At 34.5% G+C, this 19,475-nt stretch overlaps 1 protein-coding gene across 2 annotated transcripts; it reads right to left on the bottom strand.

Annotated features, from left to right (window-relative positions):
* Positions 1-633: 633 nt before the first annotated feature.
* On the bottom strand, positions 634-19,069 carry LOC123559986 (beta-mannosidase-like). 2 transcript variants are annotated; one of them, XM_053552223.1, is made up of 17 exons: positions 18,758-19,069; positions 18,011-18,157; positions 17,067-17,215; positions 16,063-16,262; positions 14,271-14,338; positions 13,870-14,042; positions 12,901-13,069; positions 8,608-8,774; positions 8,151-8,288; positions 7,159-7,287; positions 6,152-6,293; positions 5,128-5,307; positions 3,927-4,024; positions 3,232-3,379; positions 2,402-2,754; positions 1,644-1,829; positions 634-1,378 (listed from the first exon to the last, which is right to left on the bottom strand). In XM_053552223.1, exons 1-17 carry the CDS (start codon positions 18,864-18,866, stop codon positions 1,142-1,144), a joined length of 2,793 nt encoding a protein of 930 aa, XP_053408198.1. In that variant the 5' UTR covers positions 18,867-19,069; the 3' UTR covers positions 634-1,141. The 2 variants fall into 2 exon arrangements, with proteins under 2 accessions (XP_053408198.1, XP_045208111.2); XM_045352176.2 differs by lacking the exon at positions 16,063-16,262 and adding an exon at positions 15,407-15,606.
* Between the last annotated feature and the right edge of the window lie 406 nt (positions 19,070-19,475).

Below are 19,475 nucleotides of genomic sequence, written 5' to 3'. Positions count from 1 at the left end.
AAAGCAGTAATCAGAAGTTCTTTACCCGAAGTGCCCCCAACCCCCTCCCGTGTCTCATTGACAAATATGGCGTTGTTTAAAAAAAAGAGTTACAACTATCCATGTGGTGTGTCATAACAAATATATTTGCTTACTAAAAGAAACGTACAAACACTGTATGAATGGTTATTGTGTACATCGACTGACAAATATGATCCTCTTGAAATAATGCAAATTGTGTTGCTAAATCAGGTTCAATAGGTAAGTAACACTGGAAAATTATCATTTGATTTGGCAGTTTTCTAGAGCATACATTTAGGACATATACAAATACACAATAAAACTTTAGCATTCACAACGTCGACGAAACAAACAAATGACGAAGCACTTTGTATCAGGCAAAAGCATCTGCCCAAGGCGGGGCTGGGAAAGGGATTTCAACAGGTTAACGATTCACCACAGCTCACTTTTAAAACTGATAATACTCCAAAGTCATTGGCTAATAACAAATGAAAAGAGATATAAGGCATTGACTTCATTCAAACATGATCAGCCGACAATTAAAAAGAAATAGATGCACAATTTTAAACATAAATACACACCGAAAACAAAACAAATAAAAAAAAAACACAAAATTAACTATAAACGAATAAACATAGTTCCGATTCTAGATTTTATTTTACGACTTAACACTCGCGAAATGATGTCCCTACAATACAACTAAAACAATTAATTTCATGTCAAAGTAATCCAATGATTAAAATCTAAATAAATTGTTAAAGAAATCACTTCAGCGTTAAAACACTAAGCTGATGTTCCTCTCGCATTTAGTGACATTGAAATGAAATTGATCAACATTATTTTGTTCATTAGTTTTGTTTACAGTGACGTTTTATGTAAGAGTAGCGAGAATGTATGCGTGTTTCCTACTGTTGCAACTGCAGAATCTCTCTGATCTACGGGCTCTGGCTTTAACAGGTTTTTGGAATTAAATGAAAACAAAAATAAAAATGACTTTGTTATATTTTGTAGTTTTGACTACTTTTAATACCTATATAAAAGAAAGCATATCCCTTCAAAAATACAATTTATCTTTTTATTACACTTCAACCAACTACCGTTGCTGTATATTGCCGTAAATCTTTCAGATGTCTATCATTATTTAGTGGTACATATTCATGAGAGATTTAATAGACAATGCAGCTTTGAGCGTAGCCAAATCTATTGTTTCCCACGCATAGAACGTCAAGGTCATGGTGTTACGTAACATCAGAAATCCGTTGTCAGAGAAACGTCCTTTGACGTTATAAGCTTCTATCCAAACAAATGGTGCAATGGCATCTGCTGTCAACATCACTGTGAATTCGTTTTGTGTTGATGTAGCTTGTACGTCGGAAATCTAAAAGTTAACATTTATAGACAATATAGGAATAGCTGTCTGCCTAATTCGAATGGTATTCAATATATATTACAGTTGTAATGAATTAAAATCCGAAGATTTTAACTTTTGTAGGTAAACGGTAAAACGCTTAAAAGAAACAGGAGTTTTCAAATTCTGTTTCTATTTCCATTTAAAGGAGTAACTAAAAAGAGGTACGATTCTATAAATAGATTCCATACCCAGTTTACTGTATAAGCTGTTAATATAAAGTTATAATTCTTGCCTGTATCGTAGCGTTGCTGATGCCTTCTACTGTATTGAACTCAGATAGAGGAATGTAATTAGTAGGTCCTGAGGAAGGATCACCAAAGTGAAAGAAGAGAAAACATCGTTTAGTCCTTATACAGCCCGACGTGGATATCATATCGTTAACATTGTGACGGAAAACCGACTGGGCAGTGCTGTTAACCTGAAATGATCAACGTTAACTTTTGACTGATTCCACTGTTTTGTAATTACTTCATGCATTTCACCATTATGAACATTATGCGGAACGTTTACATTTATTTCATTTTCTACCCGATTTGTTTTCCTATCAAACAAAAAAAAACAACAACTGAAAATAGTGACGTGTCAGAAAAGATAAAATACAAAACTGGCGAATATGGGGTGGATGTCGACAAAGATGTACATATAATAATCCTTGAAAATGTGGTAGAATCAAAGAGATATATCTCAGACAGTGATTTGTTCTTGAATAAAACTCTCGGTTGTCGATTAGATGTGTCCTTGTGATATAATTATATCGCATCTTATCTCCAATTCAAAGACAAATCACTGATATGTTATTTCTTAAATATCAGTTTACGAATTAAACGCTAAAACAATACAAAAATGTTGTCCATTTAAAGTTCCCTGTGTGACTAATGATTTTCTCTATTTCGAGTTTTATAATAAATTTCAGACATAAGAAATGAATGTACATGTATATCACACACGCTAAAAATGAAACGTTCTAATTAGAAATGTCACAGCACTTACTGTGAAAGGTATTTTCCAGGTATACAAAGCTTGAAAGCTGTCCCAGGAATATATTTCCACGTACAAATTTCCACTGAACTCATCAGGTTTTTGTGGATTAATCTGGTTGGTTGAAACAGATGTCGCTTGGTTGCTACCCCACGTGCTAATGTCGAATAAACTGAATGGCCGTGGATTAGATTTTGGCCGGAAGTGAAGAGTATGATGGACAGGATGACGTACTTCCTTTACCCGTAGTTCATCAAGCACAATGAATACATCTATATCACTTCCGTCTCGATAGGGTGAAATAAGGGTTGGTGCAAAAAAGTGTCTTGCAAAGTAATGAAGCATCTTCCATTTACCACCATACTCTACAACAAAGGGTTTAGGAAGAATTGCTTTTTTCATTTGAAAATATTAAAATGAGGTTTGCCTAATGATAATTTAAAAAGGTAATTATCTACGTAGCCGTCGAATCCCATCTTCCTATAGTATGACCTACTGATCGTTTTTACACAATTAACTTAAGGTGCCTCCCCGTACAAGTGATTAAGATTGCCGTCTTCAAAGCATTTGCCCCTCGCTGATCTAGGTTCGAGAATTGATTGGAGGGTAGACATTATCATGTGAGGTGGTTCAACTTAAGGTGCTTGACCGTGATGAAATAATATCTGGAGGGGCACCTAGAATCTTCCTCCACCATTAAGGCTAGAAAATTGTCATATGGTTTATAAATGTGTCGAGATGACGTTAAACAAAGATAGATGAACATATTTATGCAAATTTTTCTTTGTGCTGTAAAAACGATGAATATTTCACCACTATTAAAGTTTTATGAAACAATATACCTATAGAAGCCCATGTTGGCGCCTGCCAAATATCTGCTAACATCCAGTACAATGCACCCATTGTATTACCCTGACCTTCATTATCAAGCTTGTTTTGCCAACGACGATAATGTTCGGTCTGAACTTTCATTCCAACTGCATGATCTATCTGGATGCGGACGAAAATGCGTCAGATAAATCTATGCTTGTTTAATGTGAACAAAAGCTAATTCTCCATTCCAAAGACCTCAAAGATAGGACGATGAACCGTTTAAAATAATGAGCAGTTTTAACAATATAATGTGGTTATGTCTTTGACCAATACAGACAGAAATGTACGATCCCTAATATATAATAGACAGAAGCGGTAGGGAAATCTGCAGATTTAACAAACTCCTACTCAATCTTATATGCCCTTTTGATATATGTACATGTTGTAAATGAATTGTGAATAATAAAATATTGTTTAAACCAACTCAACGTAACATCAAGGTATTAGATGGGTGTCACAGCTATGTATTTTGTAAGACGCTGATAACTGAAAAGAAATAACACATAATAATAACTTAGTAAATACCATATAGTCTGGCACAATATCAGCTCACAGAATGCATACTTCGTAGATTCTTTGAGCTTGTGTAAGCTACATTAATTCTTTTAATCTTTTTTTTTTTGTATAATTGTTTGGAAAGTTACAATGCCCATCAAAACAGTACCTGTGTAACGTATATCAGGTCTTTGAATCGTTGTCTTCTGTCAGGATTATTTGGCAATTTGAGGTATTGTATAGCTTCAGCCATCATTTCAACATTGCCTGAAACGTAATATATTTTGTATGTTCAGCCATCATCTCAACATAGTGTGAAACGTATATGCTAAAGCTTTAGCTGGCATCTTCACATTGTGTGAAACATAACATAACATACAGCTTCAGCCATCATCTCAACATTGCATGAACATTTCTTATTAAATAATTGCAGCCATCTTCTCAACATTGCCTGGAACAGTATATATCATATAGCTTCAGTCATCACCTCAACATTGCCTGAAGTATATTAGCTTCAGCAGGTTGTTTCTATATTGGCATTTCTATTGCCCCCGGTTCCAAACATAGGTTTAGCCATAAGATAAAAAAATGCTATTTTAGAGGCTTCAAATTTACTTATCAAAGGTTTGCAGAATAAAAAAATAAATAAATAAAAAATAACCATGTAGCCAGGGAGCCAGGCTACCATATTCTCAACATTTCCTGAAGCAGTATATACTATACAGCTTCAGCTTTCATCTAAACTTTGTCTGAAGTATTATATAGCTTCAGTCTTCATCTCAACATTGCCTGGAACATTACATATTCTAGCTTCAGCCATCATCTCCTTTTTGACTGAAACAGTATATATGTTAGCTTCCGCCGCTTCTCCACTTAACCTGTAACATTATTATGTATATATAATGTTTTAGACAATGTTGAGATGATGGCTGAAGCTTAAATATATAATGTTTCAGGCAATGTTGAGATGACGGCTGAAACTAATGTATGTAATGTTTAAGGCAATGTTGAGATGATGGCTGAAGTTTAAATATATAGTGTTTCAGGCAATGTTGAGATGATGACTGTTCAAAAGCTATATAACATAAGTATCTCATTCCAACACTTACTTAAGCGAGGATGGTTTCAAGAGTTCCAAAGCTCGCGTAAGTGGTCAAACGGATGGTGATTTCTATAGTCATTAGGATATGACCAGTAGTCCACCCAAACACTTACTATGTCTAAAAACAGAAATCCATTACAACACTTACTAGAGCGAGGATGGGCTCTGTAGAAATAATATATATTAGTATCACATTCCAACACTTACCAAAGCGAGGCTATTTTCTATAGTCACAAAGGTCTGACTAGTGGTCCATATAAACACTTACCAAATGGATGGTGATTTCTATAGTCATTAAGGTCTGACCAGTAGTCCATGTCGTGTATGTCATATACTGCCTCGAGCGTCTCATAGCTCGGAAACGACTGTAGACCGTACTCGGAACTCATTCTTGGAATTCGAAACTGACTTGGATCGTAGAACGGAACAAGATAGTTGTATTCATGAACTGTAAAACATTTATCCATATACTGATTTCTTATTGGTGGGAAGATAAGACTTCAAGGTATGTGAAAAATTCAGATATTCACAAACTCAGAATTGTTTGATATGTTTTTGCTGATTTAAACAAAAGTCATTTCTGAAATTTTCCTTAAACCAAAATCTGGACATAAACTTCAAACTGTGCTCTATTTGAAAATGCAGCATCATAAAAGAATTCTGAAGATATAATGCCATTCAATATAATAATAGAAGAGACACCGCAGTGGTTTGTATTCAACTTTCGGTGGTTTTACATAGTATATTGAAAGGAATTTATATACTTCTTCAAGCTTTGCGATACAGTTACAATTACACAACAATACATTTGACATATTAGTTGCCCTTAGCTTGGCAGAGCTAAACGTTTGCAAGGTTGATTTCTATCTCTGACAATAACATGAATTTTAAGGATTGCATCTATGGAAGCACTGACCAGCAAAAGCAATTGGTACCACACGAGCTAATGCAGGTAACCCGAAATTTAAGAAAGAAATTACAGAGTTTGTACTTAATTAAAATGTCTGACAATAAGATAAATATTTTTATAATGAAACAAATGTAACAGGGGTAAAAATCGATTCGCATATAATACAACATATATAACATATAAAACGTTACAAATTTATCAAGTTGAAAATCGGGACGGAGTTGCACAACATGAAAGAATTTAAGTTCGTAAGTCTTCTTTGACTTGGGAACGATACTAAATCGCACTGTAATTGTTACAGCATATACAGTACCAGTATAATTATGTAGACATATATTTCTAACTAACTAGTACAAATTTAAAAATTGTTATATCTTCATACTATCGCCATAATGTGTACTCCATGGCTGCTTAGCAACCCATCCTTCAAGCTGCGTTTCTATGCCATTAGAAGGACTAGAAGAGAGAAATGGTCGGCTTGTATCTTCTTGCATCACAATGCTGTGTACTGTATCTTTGTATAGCTGAAATTTCAATTGCAAAACATCAATGATAAAGATGTTTATTCTAAAGAGTTAGACTATCTGAATGATAAGCCCGTTGAAAAATATTTGAGCCGCACCATGAGAAAACCAACATAGTGCATTTGCGACCAGCATGGATCCAGACCAGCCGGCGCATCCGCGCAGTCTGGTCAGGATCAATGCTGTTAGCTAACGATTTCTCTAACTGCAATAGACTTTGAAAGCGGACAGCATGGATCCTGACCAGACTGTGCGGATGCGCAGGCTGGTCTGGATCCATGTTTGTCGCAAATGCATTATAGTGGTTTTCTCATTGTGCGGCTCATTTATTGTAAACCCTAAATAGTTCATTTAAAGGTTCACACCTATGGTATACTACAGAGAGGGAGATGATTTATCATAATAGAATACTAGTACTTATGTTATTTCGAGTTTGGTAAGGATATAAGAGTTAAAAGAAACTAAATGTAAATCAACTGATACTAAATAAACAATAGAAAAAGTATCATTTATATATACCCAACATTACGCAGATATCAACAAAAATGAACAATATGCGCAGGCTTTGTGCAAAACAACTGTATCTTGTTATTTATCTATAAACAGCTACAATAGTGCTATATATGTTTCTCGCTAAGACCCGGATGTAAATTTGCAAATTCGGTTGAAACATAATGTAAAGCGTCTTACAATACGAATGGATTACCACACGGACGGACGAAATAACTTCAGTAGGCAATTATATTTCCTAATATTTTCTAGGAGTCTGTGTAGGTTCTGCGCTTTAGAAACAATATAGCAATAATGTACATGATACAAAAATATGGAATATTTGTAAAGATATTGTTACCATAAAATAGGTTACCTTTAGGTAGTCATTTTTATATCTGGTAAAGTTGACATCGGTGCCATACCAGTCCTGTCTCAATGCCTTTTCGTTTTCATTGTTTCCACTAAAAGCTATAACTGACGGGTGGTGTTTCAATCTTCTCAGCTTGAATTACAAGTGAATCATGATCACATAATCTTCGTTACAAATCAAGGTTTAAATATATATTCTTAAGTTAACAGTATGAATTATTCAGGTACAAATTCAATGTTATAATATTCCATTTGAACGCATTACACTGGGCAGACAAATGTAATCGTGTTATTACTAACTTCTATTCATTTAACCGTATAAATTGTTCGACTGGCTTCAATGGGTTATCCTAGTATATGATGCTACTGTTCAACATTACCAAAGACTGACATCTCTGTGGCTATCACCTAATTTTGAACACACCCACATTCAGGAAAATGACACATATAACAAGCCAAAACTAAATAGACTCCTTACCAATTGGCTAAAAAGAAACAACTGTACTCATATGTGAAAGAAATCTTTATTTGGATTATAAGATTAATTTCTTGCCACAAGCGTGTTTCCAAAATTTGCAAAGGTCTAAGCTGATTTATATTTAACAGCATACAACCTTCGTTTAGAAAAAGTTTCTTTTGGCATATTGCAAGGTTTGCTGGCTTGCAAGTTTCTTATCGCACTGAAAGCGAGATGAAAACCCTCCATGATACTCGAGAGCTTCGGCCTTTTCCGTTGCTTTCAAACACAAATCCTAGCGTGATATTAAAGCGCTGAGACGGGACGGAATAACTATATCTTTAACCAGCATAAATTCGAGTAATGCCTATCAATAACCGTTCAAAGCATCATCCGACAAAACAGGCTTTATGAGGTTTACTTGACCCATCATATGTAACACTGTATCATAAGGTATTATAAGATATGATTACTCAACTCTAGCCGGCTTTATACCCTGACTGACGTTAGCGTTAACAAATGGCTGCTTCCCTTCTTACCTGATGCCTTACTTCAGCACTAACGGAAGCCAAGAAATGATCATCAGTTGGGTACATGGCACAAGCAAACATAAAATCCTGCCAAATCATGATTCCTAGTTCGTCTGCTAGCTCGTAAAACATGTCGAATTCATAGATCTGACAAATGCAAATATACAATAATACATATTATGTATTTAAATAGACAATGATTTCGTATACAATTAACAGAGGTTTACATACACAATAGTTTAATACCGGTACTGCACTTCGACATACCAGCCTATTACTGACTGGGAAATTATCAGTTTGAAAACTTCAGTATCGCGTCTCAACGTTAAAATGTGCAGTAATAAGTATACTATATTACATTACAATAGAAAAGATGTTATGCACTGGTGTCTACTTTTTATTTTACCAAAAGGAGAAGTGATGATTGCAAGTTCTTTTTTCATATAATAATTTCAAACATACTTACTCCTCCGCCCCAGACTCTCATAGTGTTCATGTGTACGTCTGCTGCCGATTTAAGATAACCATATACGCGTTCTCTCGTAATACGCTCCAGAAATGCATCTGCCGGGATCCAGTTTGAACCCTTCAGAAAAAGCGCTTGACCATTGACACGAAAATAAAACGACCGACCTGAAAAAAAAACACATACGAATATCACTGGTTTAAAATTTGTAAAATAAACGAATATCCTGTGTTGTTAAACTGAAAATATCATATTTTCCCACTACGTGTTTACAGGAGATCTCTAATCTATAATCCTTGTTTTTTTATGATCGGCACCTCCCGTGATACGATAAGCGGAGATAGCCGAACCATAACGATCTAAAAAATATCCGATAGTGATCGATATTTAGCTAGACGGTCGAAGGGAGACAACAAGGTATAGCGTTGATCTCAATAAACAAGGAAAGATAATATAATCGATTTTTGCCCAATTCTTCAGTATGATAAGAATCTCACTGATGTCGACTTAAAAACATAAGAATATCATTGATGTCGACTTAAAAACATAAGAATATTACTGATGTCGACTTAAAAAAATATAAGAATATCACTGATGCCGACTTAAAAAAAATAAGAACATAACTGATGCCGACTTATAAAAATAAGAATATCACTGATGTCGACATAAAAAAATAAGAATATCACTGATGTCAACTTAAAAAACATAAGAATATCACTGATGCCAACATAAAAAACAACATAAGAATATCACTGATGTCGACTTAAAAAAAAACATAAGCATATCAATGATGTCGACTAAAACATAAGAATATCACCGATGTCGACTTATAAACATAAGAATATCACTGATTGTCGATTTAAAAAAAAGAGAATCACTAATTGTCGACTTAAAAACATAAGAATATCACTGGTGTCGACTTAAAAAACATAAGAATATCACTAATTGTCGACTTAAAAAAAAACAACATAAGAATATCACTGATGTCGACTTAAAAGAACTAATTGTCGACTTAAAACATAAGAATATCACTGATGTCGACTTAAAAAACATAAGAATATCACTGGTTGATCTCTAAGCAATCACAGCTTACATTTACACATTATCAGTTTTTGAATTTTATACTTTTTATTGCATTGATAGTAAACAGTAGGGGAAACTTCCCGTTCGGGAAGTCAACCACTGGGTTTTCTATACTTCCTGAACGGGAAACTTGATACAAGATATAGTAACTTGCTTTCCATTTGGGAAGTAAAATCACCCATTTCTGATTTGGGATCATGGAGTCCATTCAACATAAGAGTAATAGAGTTCTGCTTAAGCCGGTGCTAGGGCCGGAGAGGCGTTGCACATTTCATTACCTCTCATGAACAGACTCAATCAAACTGAGTCTGCTATTATTCTTCTTGGTTGCATTCTTCTGTCACAAATTGACATACGGGCCTTATTTTATCTGTATTGTAAATGCAGGTATTGCATCATCTTTTTGTAAATTTTTGAGTTATTGAGGTAAATGTCAGATTTCACGCATGAAATACCTCTCATGTTTTTCTGTATTTCATAACATAAATTTCCATGTAAATTTCATTAAATTCTGTTCAGTAATAAGAAAGTTGATATTTTATAAACTTCAGTAATTCGTGTTTTTATCCCCAAAACCACTATAATGGGCCTCAAATTGTCAATTTAAATTCGCGCCAAAGTAGTTAGATTCCCCGGCTATATCGTGAATCCCGTGAAAATGACAATAGTCATAGCTCACGGCTTAACCGTGAATCCCATGAAATTTAGTATTTGGCGGGACATTATCCTTTAAATAGACTGGACTAGATATGCCTTGCGCACACCACCTTACGACTTTATAGACGAATCTATGTCTGAATTATTTTCTTGCTAGAAATTTATGCTCGATCGAGGTAAGAAATTTATTTGTTAGATTTTTGTATGATTTTTGCATTACGATTTTTATTTGGTAAATTTTTGTTCATTCTACAGAATTCTGTAACATTTATTTTTCGGCATATGATTTTGGCTAGTTTCGGTATGTCAGGATGATTTATTAAATTTTTCAGACTTTTGTAAATTATTTGGAAAGAGGAATCTAAAATGTTTCATTTATATAAGATGTAAAATTTGTACTGAAATTTGTAACATGATATTTATAAAGTACTTTGTTTCAAAAACTTGTCAAACATTTTGTTAATTATGGAACGCCATTACTGCATTGTATGGTTATGTATAAATCTATATGGCAAGTCTAGTGCCATGTTTGTAATATATTATTGTAATCTGTAATTGTGTGCCAGTCTATAGCACATCTAATTAATGTCCGTTGTAGTGTATGGCATTAGATATTATATGGATGCCAACTCTCATATAACGTTTGATTTACATTGAATTTTGTTAATTTGTAGTTGTAAATAATAGCTGCAGTTTATCATGTCCGTATCTGTAATGTTTCATCATATACTTTTCATATCTTTTTCATACTTTAACTTTAGTCTTTTAAGTAAGTAATCTTTGTAATAATGGAAGTAATAAGTGACGTATTGTAATCATGTGACGTCTGAACTTAGTAGCACATATATTTTGTATAAGTAGCACGTATTATTTATGGGAGCCTACGGAGGTATGGTATACCCAAAGGAGCAGTTTTATGCCCTGACTTATTTGTTTTGCTATGGTGCTTACCATATGTTATATATTTTAGCTTCTTCCGCCAGACGATTTTACCTGGTGATGTCATAACCCGGAAGTACAATGCCCGAGGTTCACTTGTCTTCACTCGCCTGCATGTGATATTCCCAGCGCAGAGCTTTCGTCCCATGGTTGTGCCGTAAACCGCAAAGACGATGATTTTTGTTATCCTCTGAAGTCAGCTCAGGGATGCAATCACCTACCACCATAGGGAGCCAATACGGAATCAACGTATTCACGGTTTAAAGGGACTGTATTTTGAATTTAGAAGCTATGTTTTGTTTGTGCTACTTAAAGTTCACAATTACATTAAAGACCTGTGTCACGTCAGATTAGAATGGACTATAAGAACTTTTGTATCTAGAGATACTGAACTTTCTTTTTTTTTCTTTCTTCTAATCAGTTTTTTTTCTTTTCATATCTATTCATTGTTAATAATCATCTTATGTAAATAAATTTGTAAATATTGTAAAGGGTGTTGATTTGTTCTGATGGTTACTGTCGCCGGTACGGCCTTTCCTGTCACATCTTCTTTTTACATATAATAAGTGCATAAGAATATACATGGTATCATTACATGAAATACACCATTGTAAACTTGAGAAATATGTCTAGATTTCTACTATTCAATTTTTTTCTTTAAATATCCAAATAAAAATTATATTCAACTTTGATTTTTTTAATTTCAACATTTCACAAATTGGAAACTTAACTTCCCGATCGGGAAGCTCATTATATATATTTTTATTGAATTGATTGTCTTTCATATGGTACTTAAGTTACGCAAATAACACTAGTAAAACACTTTTTAACATTGCCCTGCTTGATGGCTACTAAAACAAATTAAAATTTCCAAATGCGTCAACAGTATTTTTGTGTCAAATAGGCAGTTTATGTTGTTACACATGCAGTTCTTGTTTTAAATTATCATACTGGCCCAAAATGATGTTATGCAATAGTATGCAATATTAAAAGCTTCAAACGGACCTGTACAAAGGAGGTAATAATGCTGACTGAATACAATTCAATGTAAATATACATCTGTGTTTCCCGATTGGGCAGTAATGTTTCCTGTTCGGAAAACTTTGAAATTAATGAATATAAAAGTTAAATAAAATCTTTATTAAGACGTTTAAAAAAACGGTAGACATTTAGATAAAATATCTTAAGTTTAATTAAATTGACATATTTCATTTAATGACACCATGTATACATACGAGCTCTTATGCACCGGGCCTTTCGATGGAAACAGGTCAAAAAATGATGATTTTACTTTCCGAACGTAAAACAAGTTACTATATTTTAGCAACTTGAACGGGAAGTAGGGAAAACCCATAAATTGATTTCCCGACCGGGAAGTTTCCCCTACTTATAAATGGTGATTTTTAAGATATTTTGACATTGTAACAAAACATATTCAATGTTTAAGAGACTGAAAATACTGGCTGATATTTGACCTCCAGGTGTCTGTGCATATACTTATAGACTTTATCATTACACATACAAATAGACATCATCATTACGCGTACCTAGAATTTACACATACATATAGGCATTATCATTACACATACCTATCGACTTTATTATTACACATACCTACAGACTTATCTGCAGACACATAATCTTCTACAATTTCCACAGTTCGAAATCCTATGCGAATCCTTTTATTGTTCATTGTTCCAAAAGAATCAGTTAGGAAAACGAACAAATCATACAGTGTTTGGTTTCCGTAACCATTCGGCCACCATTCGTGGATAATTACAGTCTGAAAACAAAGATAAAATGATATTTATAACACAGATCGTCAGAACAAATAGACTGTATCATGTTTCTTGAAAGTAGGCCTACATTGTGTCACTTCCGGCGTTTTCGGCGTTATTCATTTATAAAAATTATATCGTTACAAAATTTTGTTTATATTTTGTAATTTTTGCACTTTATAGGCCTACTTGGAATAAAATTTGTTCTAGCATGCTTGTTTCTGTTAAAACACGCCTATCGCTAACATGACATGACGTCTCATGTTACACAAAAGAGTGTACTAAATGTATTTCGCGGGGTGTTGCGACGCTCTACTAAATCAATACACTAAAAATCGGTAATACGTCGCCGGGATATGGCCTAGTGAAATTATTCCGCGGACGTATAACCTCTTTTGTACAGATGTATAAACAACGTTAAAACACGATTTTCTATACATTATTTCTTAATTCAATGCCAATGATAATAAACCTATATCGTTTTGTAAAGACTCTGATGCAATATTACTGTTTAAATGCAGAATGTTATTTACAAAACTTATATAGTTTGGTTCAAAGAAGAGTTGAATAACTCAGTACACTTCTTCAATGAATCTGTTAAGTTACTTGCTTGAAGTCAAAAAACGTTGTCTTGAAAATTCAACATTTGTGTAAAGAAATATTACATTTAGAAAGGTTTTCTTTTTACATATGATCATATATTTTACCATACTCAAGTTTATGAAAATGTAAATTCATTTGAAGTAGTTTTGATTACAAAAGCCTTCACGTTCATAGCTGAATATGCAAACGTAAGTATTTCAACCTTTGGAATGTTGATGTTCATAGTAGCTGTATTGTTGTCAGGGGTCAAGGACACAGGAATGGACTGTGTAACAGAGGTACCGCCAACCTTGACCTCTAAATGACCTTGAGCCGTAGTACCAAGGGGAACATCTGTGAACACGTCCACCTTCAGCAACCACGAACCGTCTTTGTCTAAAGACAAAATAAATAATTTTCGTTTCTGAAGAACAACCTACAATATCTCAGGAATGTGACATTCTAAATTTACATCTTCTCAGAAAACAATTATTGTAAAGATATTATAACATCAGTTTCTCCGAACACTGAAAGAATGTCATTGAGGTCCCGGATTTCACTATCAATGATGGACTGAAGCATTAACAATTAATGATGTTGCCAATTGTATAAACAAATACTTACTTCTGGTGGTCTCGGATGTAACATCCCTCATGACGACCGTGTCATACCCTTGAATGTATATGTCCTTCCTGTTTTTAAGGAAACAAAGTTATTCTTTCCTTTGAACAAAATTTGGTTATAAAAGAAAATTACAGTTATAACACGAATATAGAAAGTGTTTTTTCTTTTCTTTTTTTTTATTCTGTTTTATTCCAGTTATGAACGACATTTAAGGATCGTCGCCTTTTGTATCTTATCTTTATGTATATGAAGTTACAATATTGTTTGCGATGTTGTGACCATTTCGTTTCTGTGTTATAACTGGTACAGAAGTGGACAAAGAGTTTTGCTCAAGGTTTATCTGACACATGTGTAAAGATCAAGAATTACTGCTACAGCATGAATAGATGTTTCTACCTTATAAATATTTTAACTTTTATAAATCTGAAGAAACATTTCAGATTTGTATATTTTTAAAACACGATTTACAAATTATTTTTACATATAAAGGGACATACATCATTCTAATATATAAATCTAAGATACTGTCGGAACAGATAATACATGTAAAAAATTTAATGCTAGTTATATCGTCAATCCAGTTGAGAATTTTAAGAAAAGAAGATGGTATAAAATTTATCATATAATCAAGACCTTAGCATTCGTTTATCATTTGATATACCAATTAATTAATTACCAATCCGTGTGTGGCCACGTATCCAAGCATCTGTACAATTAATCGAGGTAAATCAGACGATAAAACACAAGGCCTTGTTTGTATTCATTTTACATGCTCACTGAAGTATGCTGTTTAGTCTGATCTTTGTAAATTTATCCGAGTAGTAATGAACCGGAAGTTATGCGTCAATTTGACGTCATAATTGACGTCATTGCGAGCTCTCACCGGTCCGAGCTTCAACCGTTGTTGATTGAAGAATATACAACGCTTGACTTCATTGTTTAATATTTACCAGACATACAAATCAAGTCATGTTAGAAGCGAGAATTAAGAAAGATATGGAATATATGTATAAGTCCAGAAGGCTTACAATCATTGTAAAAAGATAAATGCAAGTTTGTCTCGTGGCCTGCTTTCAAACCGTAAATAATGAATCCAACAGTCAAAATGTTCATAAATATATTTATTTTGCACGTACCAGATTCCTTGTGTTGGAAAAGATGGACCCCAGTCCCAGCTAAACGAGCACTGTGTTTTGCGAATGAGATTTGCCCCACATTCACCGTGATATTCCGGCGGAACGCACAGTGGAAGAATTGGGTATTGTCTTTTCTTTGCAATTTCCTCAACATATTTTGGCGCTGAGCGAAACTCAACATAAATGGTGTTTTCCCCAACCTTTAAATACACAACCTCTGTAAAACATAACTGCTGGTAAAAGGGCTTACGTTATTCGGACGCGGAGAGGTCGATCTAGGAAAGAAAAAAATACTTGAATTTTCAGGTTGCATTTTCTAATCAGAAGTGTTGTTTACAGTTTTACGCTGCGTTTAAAGCGCCTTTGCAAATGTAAATTATGGATGCATAAGCCTGGAAACACTTAATGAGTTATCAGTTATGCTAAATTTAACGACTTTTTCGATAGTTGATAAAGAAGCACGCTTTAAAGAGTCTGATTTGCAAAGAAGATCAGTAACATTTCCAATGCATATATTCAAGAAAAGAAAAAAGTGATACGTTGTTTGGTATATATATATATATTACATCGGGCAGTCTTTTATTATATATGTTATACATTGCTGTTCGGTTATATCAATCAATGTAAGAGCATCTCGTGCAGATATACAGTAGTACCATATTGCTTGTGCAGGAAAGGAAGGACCCCAGTCCCAAGCAAAGGAGCACTGACATTTCCGGATCATATTAACATGATTTTCTCCATGCGCTTTAATGTTTTTAGACATCGGCGGAACCGGGTACGAGTAGTGCCTGGCTCGGGACTTAGCATATTTCACTGCAGATTTGAACTCTATATAAATGTTGTTTGCGCCCACCTGCAATTCAATACGCCAAAGGAAAAACAATGACAATAAAAAGTGTTTTCACCGAAAATATATGAAAAACAACAAGTACTGTTATCCAAAAATATTGCAAACACGTTTAAGCATGTGCTTGGCAATGTAACGTTCCATTTAACTTAACATAATTTGAATAACATATTGAAAATCAAACATTTAAGCATCAGACATTTAGACTTCAAATATTGTAATTGGTTGCTTGTTAAAAAGCTACCATTTTGGTTATCTTCAAATATTCATTAGATCTACTGCAGTAAAATGAGCCGCGCCATGAGAAAACCAACATAGTGCGTTTGCGACCAGCATGGATCCAGACCAGCCTGCGCATCCGCAAAGTCTGGTCAGGATCCATGCTGTTCGCTAACGGTTTCTCTAATTGCAATAGGCTTTGAAAGCGAACAGCATGGAGCCTGACCTGACTGCGCGGATGAGCAGGCTGGTCTGGATCCATGCTGGTCGCAAACGCACTATGTTGGTTTTCTCATGGCGCGGCTCAAATAAGCTATGCAAGCAGCTATTTAGGTGAATATGTTTTTTTTTTTTTTGGTATGCATGTCGATGATGTTGTCCTTGATGAAATAGTGCAGTGACTTAGTCATAACTAGCTTAATGTTAATTAGCTTGTGTCACATTTTCGAAGTTAAATCACAGCACACAATGCAATGCGATCAAATCTCCTACATATATATGATTTGCGGGACAATACATTTGTATGACAATTGAATACAGTCACATTGTAAACCGGTAAATGAATATATTAGAATTCCATCATTAACTTACCACTAAAGCTGATTTGATGTCATACACATATCTAACAAACATGTTATCAGATGTACCGACAGTTTTATTGTTCACGATGACTGTAGACACTGTGTCGAGCCCTTCACACACCAGTACAACAGCTCTGTATTGCAGAATATCAGACGTCACTAGAATGACAAGGAAACATGTTACATAATTATACAATACGATAACGTATTTGTCAATATATGAGCCGCGCCATGAGAAAACCAACATAATGGCTTTGTGACCAGCATGGATCCAGACCAGACTGCGCACCCGCGCAGTCTGGTCAGGATCCATGCTGTTCACTAACGGTTTCTCTAATTGTAATAGGCTTTGAAAGCGAACAGCATGGATCCTGACCAGACTGCGCGGATGCGCAGGCTGGTCTGGATCCATGCTGGTCGCAAACCCACTATGTTGATTTTCTCATGGCACGGCTCATATGACATTAACTCTTACCATGCTGAACTGATTGATTTTGCCTTTGCGACCAGTGTAGATCATGATCAGCCTGCACACCCGTGCAGTCTGATCATTATCTGCACTGTTCGCTGTTCAGCAAGTATCGTTTTGGTAAGCACCCCTTTTAACAGTTAAAGGTACTGTCCAAATTGGAAGATGGACAAGTTCATTATAGAAATTTAGCAAGTTCAGGGTTAAAGGTTGGAAAAGTATACTGTCATATATTATGTATCCAGTGCAGGAAGAGTCATTTTATGTTAAATGCTCTTTACCTAGTTATCACAGTAACAAGTAAATATTGCTGCTTGTAAAACATACGAAGTTCTTATTGAATTTAATCTTGTGCAATTTTGGAACACTTTTGTATGTTGAGTTGTAAAGTGTATGATACAATGACAGCACTGTAGGCCGCAAATTTGAAGTATTAAGTTTTTAAGCAAATTATCTATACTATAAAAAACGTTTACAAGACTTACGAGTAAATGTCCGGGTATATGTCCAGTCATCCTGACCAATCCATCTATACAACTGGTCATTTTTACGGTAGTATGGATCCCCGATAGTGTTATTTGCGATCAAGGCTGTGTACATGGACCCAGGAACAACCCCTGGGATAGTTATACCTGAAATAGAAAACGGTATGCCATTGCATGTAATCTTGGAGATTATGTTACCCTTTGCAATAGCCAAGCCGCAATTTCGACCCGGAAATTGTGACATTTGTCATAGATCTGCATGGTTTTGGAGGTATCGCCTTAGTTTATAAGTATTTCGTTACACTAGAGTCATCAACACAAGCTTCGAAGAGTTTTGTTCTATTATCAAGCTAGTGGTATACTATTCAATCTTTTCAGTACAATTTATATATGTAACTCACAGTCACAATTTATAACTAAAATATCATATTGATATCATATATGAAAACACTTTTGTCACTGATATTTTCGAAAGTCCAACACACCGAGTACAGATGAAAATTATAACTTGAGTTGTTTGTGATTAATGTTAAATAACTATGCTCGCCAGACTTATCTTACTATACATGGATTTGCACAATATAGCTTGCAAACAAGCTCAAATCAATCACAAAGTCCGCTAACAAATATGATATCTATGCTAGTAAATTGATAAAATGAAGATTTAAAAGTTTACTACAGTCGTAAAACAGTTGCAACACGAACTATAGTAAATGCTATAATAAAATATATTATGAAATCACTTACTTTTGTTTGAGTTTGAAACAATCCATTGTCCGTTTAAGTTAATTGTCTTTAAGGAAAGACAAAACTTGGCACATAACGACACAATTAGAGTCAAAACTATCACTTTCATTGTCAGAAGTTGATATGGGAATGTTTCCCCTTGTTTATTTCATCTGACAGAGGTTAATTGCGATGTTCAGGGAGACAGTAACACATCAAGTAGGTCTAAAGATCTCATACATTAAGAGATGTAGATACGCAGATCGGGTTTAAAACTTATTGTTTCATAATCAAGCCTTTAATATAGCCTTGCATAGATCCGTCGCCAAGTTGTTATCAAGGACTAATGATAAGTAGCATGTCCTCCAGATACAAGTGCGCAATTACAGACACAGTCCAAAATTGTTTATCGCAGGACTATACGATAAGCATGCAGATAAAAATAACTCAGTTTTCAGCCTTCGTTGTTTAATACAGATATAAATCGGGTCGTGTTAGTGTCATCGATGTGGCTTTTTTGTGTATCGGCATATGCCATATATTATCGTGGTAGTTAGATCTACATGAATAGTATGGCTATTATCATAGGTGGGTCATAGGTTCACACCGCAAGGTAGAGAAACAACAGGATCTGTAAAATATATGTCAATAATATATTTCATTGGATAAATAACAGCTGCGCTGAACGATAGATATACAGACATCAACATAAGCATGGTAATCTAAAACATATTTATCA

The sequence above is a fragment of the Mercenaria mercenaria genome, chromosome 10, assembly GCF_021730395.1.
Source record: "Mercenaria mercenaria strain notata chromosome 10, MADL_Memer_1, whole genome shotgun sequence".
In the NCBI taxonomy this organism is placed as follows: domain Eukaryota; kingdom Metazoa; phylum Mollusca; class Bivalvia; order Venerida; family Veneridae; genus Mercenaria; species Mercenaria mercenaria.
This window is presented reverse-complemented; position numbering and strand designations above follow the sequence as displayed.

Coding starts and splice junctions, on each gene's coding strand:
- LOC123559986 (XM_053552223.1), bottom strand. CDS start 18,866: ATGAAAGTGATAGTTTTGACTCTAATTGTGTCGTTATGTGCCAAGTTT. Junction 18,158..18,757: donor TGTTTCAAACTCAAACAAAA/GTAAGTGATTTC, acceptor TTTCTATTTCAG/GTATAACTATCCCAGGGGTT. Junction 6,294..7,158: donor ATAAAAATGACTACCTAAAG/GTAACCTATTTT, acceptor TTGAAATTTCAG/CTATACAAAGATACAGTACA.